This window comes from Aegilops tauschii, chromosome 3, assembly GCF_002575655.3.
Source record: "Aegilops tauschii subsp. strangulata cultivar AL8/78 chromosome 3, Aet v6.0, whole genome shotgun sequence".
Classification (NCBI taxonomy): Eukaryota; Viridiplantae; Streptophyta; class Magnoliopsida; order Poales; family Poaceae; genus Aegilops; species Aegilops tauschii.
Genome location: NC_053037.3, coordinates 40,281,834 through 40,288,800, shown reverse-complemented (window position 1 = coordinate 40,288,800; position 6,967 = coordinate 40,281,834). Strand labels below are relative to the sequence as shown.

At 36.6% G+C, this 6,967-nt stretch overlaps 1 protein-coding gene across 1 annotated transcript; it reads left to right on the top strand.

Moving 5' to 3' along the window:
- Positions 1-4,804: 4,804 nt before the first annotated feature.
- LOC109783022 (uncharacterized) lies at positions 4,805-5,203 on the top strand. The gene has a single exon (XM_020341650.1). The coding sequence runs from the start codon at positions 4,805-4,807 to the stop codon at positions 5,201-5,203; it is 399 nt and encodes a 132-aa protein (XP_020197239.1).
- The last annotated feature ends 1,764 nt before the right edge of the window (positions 5,204-6,967 follow it).

Sequence of the window (6,967 nt, the reverse complement as noted above, 5' to 3'; positions counted from 1 at the left end):
TTTCTTCCTTACCATATAGTTGTGATCCGTATGGTGGATATGGAAACAAACTACTCTTCTTGATGCGGTCAGTGTTAAGTACAAATAGGCACAAAAATAACAGGAATATCTTTCATTCATTTCATCTGTATGGTATGACAGGACCTCTTTTTTGTTCCCTTTCGTTGGAACTGAGGTCTCTGTCTACAGGACCGAAAGGAGGGTCCCATGATTGTAAACTAGCATATATCTTGCACAAAATGAACCCTCCTTCATTCACAATAGAAGAAGGGTATGCGTGCTAGCATGCCCCAAGACGTCAGTCCTTGTTGTTGTCCCCTTGATCCGTGAAATTTTTTACTCAATGCGTGATTATTTTTTATCTTTCTGTGCTAGTTGATCAATATATATCTTGTCCGTATTTCTTTGCTCACTTGATTGTTGATTGCAAAAAGAAAATGCTCATATTTACATTCGTTTTCTGGTCATGTATACATTCTTCTTTGCTAATAAGTGTCCATTGTAATACAAATTAGTAGAAAGATGCAAGCTCCTTCTGATGTTATTTAATCGTCCTTTCATGTGAAATAAGTATCCTTCATTGCCAATGCAGTGCATCAATCACTACGAAAGCGACACTGGCGAGATCAGAGTCATTTGTTTGGTACGACATGAACTTGATCGAGCTCAGGAAAATAATAATTGTACAACAACAATTGTTGATTAGGGTTGTTTTTTGACTTCTCAATATTCACGGTGCATGTTGTGTTGGATCTTTTTTCTCTAAATTATAAACTTTTTGCAATTTTGGGAACTTGTCGAGTTGGTATGGGGAGGACATGTTGACTTGGATGGCCATGGACAATCTGTTGGTCCTAAGTGAGAGCTTCTGGAGGTTTGTAAGCTTGCTAGAGCATCTGTAATAGCCGCCTTAAAACAGGGCACTGAATAAGTGGTTTAGGGTACCAGAAAATAATTTTTGGACACTGGAATTTTTCTTCTCCAACAACTGCCCTAAAATAGGGCACCACTGCTCCAATATCTGCCCTAAAAAAGGGCACGAAAATATCAAAACTAAACTATATCTTTGCAAATTTGATCCAAACATGCAAACGTAAACATAGTTTTTGACAAGTATGCAAACTTAAACATAGTCCGACGACAAAGTTACATAGTTCGGGAACTGACAACTACTACAAACTATGAGTTGAGATTGTCCCAGTCAATCTCGTCCTCCTACTCGTCGTTGATGCCGTCAACACGGTTCCAAGGCTCCATGGTATCCTCTCCCAAGCTATCCAACTGCTTCTCGGCTTCACAGTCATCGGACTTGAGCTTGATCACCAAGGGGAGAAAATCGTCCTTCTTCAACAGCTTCTTGCGCTGCGCCCAATACTTGTACTCCGCTTGCACGACGTGCAGATTTTCCGAGGCGAACCTCGCCATAGCAGCCTCGACCCGAGCGGGGATAGCAGCCTTGTTTCAGGCTTTACCTGCCAACGTTCTAATAAAAAATTCTGCTCAGTCAACCCACCAGTGTTGAACAAAAAGTCAATCATTTCATAGCTCAGGTTAACAAGCGTTTTCCAAGTCATCTATACCTTCTCATCAGCCTCCTGGACAAGATCCAGGCTGCGCTGAATAGTTATTCGACTAATGCGGAGAGTCTCATCTACTTTGAAAGTCTTAAACGATGTGTTTATCTGTCTTTCTTGAAAAAAGTAACCATATTCATCGTGTCTTTTTGGTCCGTTTTTTACGAGTGACTCTTGGTTGCGGGGTCATCCTAAAAAACGGCTTTTTGGCAGCTGCTCTGTTGCAGGGCTGCTGCCATTGAAGATGCTCTACTGGAGCACGATCGGAATTAATGCGTCCATGGAGCTGGTAGCTCCCGAGCCTAAGGAAATTAAGATGACACAAAAAGCTTACATTGACATAAATCATACCGGAGAAAAGGGTGTAGCCCAGCTCGTGCACTTTAGCTACATTTCAGTCAGCTGAAATTTCACTTTTGGGTCAGTCAATTTTGTGGCCATTGATTTTTCTCTGAGATCCGTGATGCGTTTTTTTTCTGACATGTGTTGTTTGTTTTATGGGCTTCTTTTTTTTTTGACTGAACCCTTATTTGGGTCAGTTGATTTCCTTCTGGGCCGAAGCCCATCAACTGTGCGATCCAGCCCTCCTCTCTCTCCCTTCGTTTTTTAAATATTTTTTTATGTACTTTTACTTTTGTTTTTCTGTTTCTCTTTGTTAGTTGGTTTTTTTTTCATTGATATTTTTCGGGATGATGGGTGAATGTAATGTACACACTTAAATAATTTGCAATATGCGCGAAAATTACGCTACTATATGATTATTGTTTGGGTACTAAAAAGTGTAATTTAATAGCAAAGTTGTGTGCAAGTTTTGCAAAAAAAAAATATTATTTTTAATGGGTAATAATAATGCAACTAATTCTTTATTCCTTATTTTAATTAACTAATTTATTTTTGTTTTTCTTAAAGGGTAAAACTAATAACACTAATTTATTCTTTCTTAAAAACTTATTGTTTTGATTTTGTTTTAGTTTCTATTTTATTTTCTTCTTCTTAAAGGGTAATACCAATGTTAATTATTCATTCTTCCTTAGAAAACCTCATTATTTTGATTTTGTTCTAGTTTTGATTTCATTTTACTTTTTCTTAAAGAGTAATATATAAGCCACTAATTCATTCTTTCTTGAAAACTTTGGTATTTTAGTATTATTTTTTCTTCATTTCTTCTCAGGAAACTTCCTTTTTGTAAAAATACACTTTTACATTCTTATTCCTGCATATCTTAAAAATGTGCAACTTCTGTGCAAATTGTTTGCAAAATATTTCATTATTTGCTTTATAATTTTCTGTTCCTTTCGTCTTAACGGGAAACCGATGACACTAATTCATTGTTTCTTAGAAAACTACACTATTTTTAATTTGTTAAAGTTTTTATTTCATTTTCTTTATTTTTTAAGGGTAATACCAATACCTCTAATCCATTCCTACTTTGGATTTTTTTTGTGAAATTTCACTATTTTTTCTTACTCTTGCATATTAGAAAAAAGCGCAATTTCTATTCAAACCGTGTGCAAATTTTGTCATTATTGATTTTTTTAATTTTCTTTCTTCTTAAACGATAATACCCATACCATTAATTCATTATTTTGATCCGGAGAAGTACGGACACTATGCATCAAATACCAATGCCACTAATTCATTCTTTCTTTAGAAAATTTTAATTTTGTGAAAAAGTTCACTATTATGTGTTTATTCTTGCTTATTTTAACAAAGCGCAATTTATGTGCAAATTTTGTCATCATTTAGTTTTAGTTTTTTATATCATTTTCTTTCCTATTTTAGGGTATTTTTCCTTCATTTTTTATTTCTTTTTTTGTTTCTATGGGTTTTTCTTCTTCCCTCTTTCTTTCCTTTGTTGGTTATATTTGTTTTTTGTGGGTTTTTGGCTGAGTGTAATTATATACAGACAAATACTATATAATTTGTGCCAAAACTTCATAATTATATGTACACATTATTTGTTTTATTAGTTTCAGTCAACGGTAAACCAATGAAACTAATTCATTATTTCTTAGAAAACTTCACTATTTTAATTTTGTTTAAGTTTTTGTTTTATTTTATGTATTCTTTAAGGATAATACCAATACCTCTAATTCAATTCTACTTAGGATTTGTTTTGTGAAATTTCACCATTTGAGCTTATTCTTGCATATTATAAAAAAAAACCCAATTTCTAGTCAAACCGTGTATAAATTTTGTCATTATTGTTTTTTACTTTTCTTTCTTCTTAAACGGTAATGCCGATATTCATTATTTTGATCCGGAGAAGTAGAGACACCATGGATCAAATGCCAATGCCACTAATCTATTATTTTTGATTTTGTTTTAGTTTTCATTTTATTTTATTTTATAAATGTAATACCGATGTCACTAATCCATTACTTTTTAGAGATCACTATTTTTCGCGGAAATCTCACTAGTGTATGCTTATTTTTCATCGTAATAATACATTTTTGATATATATGTATGCATCTATAAAACTAAATATACATGTGTGAGATTGCAAATATAAAATAAATAATTCATTCCTTCTTACAAAATTTCTTTTTTGCATAAATTCCACTCCTACATGCTTACTTTTGCATATCATACAAATGTGCAATTTTTGTGTAAGTTGTCTGCATTTTTGTTTGTTTTTCTCTATTTTTGTTTTTTTTATCAACAGGCCATTGTTTTGCATTGGGCCCATGAAGTCTTGTAACTTGTAAGCTTCTGTTGGTTTTGTATGCAAAAAGACTTAAGGTATGCTATAACACTGAAATTGGCTGACCACAATTTTGGTTCAGTCGATTGGTTAGGAATCGACTGACCCATTTTCTGAAGTCAGGCGACTGACCAGTAGCCGGTCCCCAGCTCGAGTGTCTCTGGATGCACTAGGCTATGTGCCCATTCCTTCCTTCCCTCCTTCGTAGTGGATCCGGGGCATGCAAAAGCAAAAACATACATAGGCAGATTGGCAGATTGTAGCTCTTGTGCCTGCATTGCAGTTCCTCTGTTTGACTGTTTGGAAGCTGGAAACTGCAGAGGAGCAGCTGAGCGGAGTAGATCGAACTTGACAATTGCAGAGTGCCACCTGCTCTGCTCCCGCCAAATCCCCTTCACCCAAAACACACAAACCCCAGACAATTGCAGGGTGCTACCTGCTCCGCTCTGCTGTGTATATACATCTCGCTCACGCGGCCATCCCCAGGACGAAGAAAACCTCTGTGAAAGACTACAGAGCACCAACAATGGCGTCCCACTTCCCCTCGCTCGCCGGCCTCCTCGCCCCACGCCCGCTGCTCCTCTACGCGGCCACGTGGTCCGCCGTCGCCGCCATGTCCGTGGCCGTGGCGGCTCTCGCGCCCGAGCTCGCCTACGTCTGGGGCGTCGCGCCGGGAGCGCCGCTCACCAGGGCATGCCCCGATGGCAACTTCGCTGGCGGCAGCATCGGGCTGCCGCTCGACGGTCCGCCGTGGGACGCCGTCTGCGTGCCCGCTGGCCTCTTCGGCCGGACCGTGCCGGACGTGGTCGTCCCGCTTGTTTTCGCCGTCGTGGTCGTCGCCGGCGCCACCGCCTTCACCGCCGCCGTCGGCGTGTGGGAGGACGATGAAGACGACATCGAGATCACCGAGGTAGGACAGGTGTAGTAGACTAGCATGACGCTAGATCACTCGAGAATCGAGATGTACTACTCTCCAGTCTCTGAAATTTGTCAGCGGCCACAAAGCAGAGACAAGTCTCTCTGAACTTTCCGGCAATTGTCTGTCTCTGTATATATGTGACACGGAAGAAGTTTCAGGCAACAAAAATCTCTCAAAGCATGATGATTATAGAGCTTCAATCATGCTCGGTCGAGCTAATCAAGGATGCATATGAGGGGTTGTACGTGGCTGACTTCTACTTACTTTTTTTAGTTGGCTGTACGTGCCTTTGAGATTTCTGATTGTGCTGCTTCACCTTTTTTTCTTGCGCGTAATTGTGTTGCTTCACCTTGACTAGTAATGAATCAGCAGCTGGAAATTACAAATCTTGACTCGTGGTTTACAGAAATCTCCATCTTTTTTTCACGCATAAAACATAGTACGCATGGTAGTACTTTTTTACCTCGATAACAAAATGATACAAATATCACTTGGATTATATGTATACACAAAATGTATTTGGTTATTTCCACAGCGGACATGACCACATGGTAATTCAAAGAACAAATAAGAAATAAAGTAAAAAGAAGAGCACGTCTCTTTTTTACAGAAGAAATAATTATACGAGTCATTTTATCTCACATAAGAAATAAGTAAGACAAAAAAATACTTTTTTTTGTATGTAAGCATGGATCAGGGAATGGTATTACTTTGAAGAAGAAAGGAAAAAAAGATTAAAACGATAAACTTTATAAGAAAAGAAAATATTAGTGGCATTGGTATTACCCTTAAAGAAGAACGAAAATAAAAAAAACATTTGCAGAAGACTTTGCATTGAAATTATGTATTTTTGTAATATATAAAGAACAAGCATATAATAGTGTAATTTATAATTTACACGCACATTCTATAGTACTTGCGTATATATTTACACACAAAAAGGTTAAAAAGCGACGTTTTCTAAGAAAGAAATAATTAGTGCCATTGGTATTACCCTTTAAGAAGAAAGACGTAAACACAAATTGTGAAAAAAATACAGAAATTTTCTTTTTTATGTAATTATGCAAGAACAAGCATACAGTGGACGTTTTGCAAAAAAATAATAATCTAAGAAAGAATTAATTAGTGACACTATTATTACCCTTAAAGAAAAAACCAAACTAAAATAGAAAACTAAAACAATATCAAAATTGATTTTTTATAAAAAATGAAATAGTTGTATTCGTATTACTCTTTAAAAAATAAAATAAAATAATTGGACACATCTTTACACTAAAATCGCACTTTCGTAATATGTAAAGAATAAGCATATAATAATGTAATTTTTGCACTCTAGCATAATTGACATAAATATTGTATGTAACTACGGGTATACATTTACACTCACCCAACATCCCCAAAAAACCGTAAAGAGAAAATCAACTAAAAAGAAAAAAAAATGCAAAAAATGAATAAAAAAAGGCAACGGGTAACATGCTTCAAGGCCCAAATAGGGGCAGGTCTGAAATTCAGCCCAAGAACCCATGAAACAACACAAGGGGAAAAAGTAGCATGACTCTTTAAATCGACTTATCCGAATTTTAAGATCAGGCAACTTACATATAATGAAAGTGTTCTTTTTTTGAATAAAAGATTCATATCTATCTATAAGTTCACCTGAAGAAAAAAATCACTGCAAATAAAATAAAATTTTCATCGAGCTTCCTCGAGAACCGAATTGTATACCACTACTGCCGCTAGAACAAACCGTCGACCATTATCGTTGCTCTC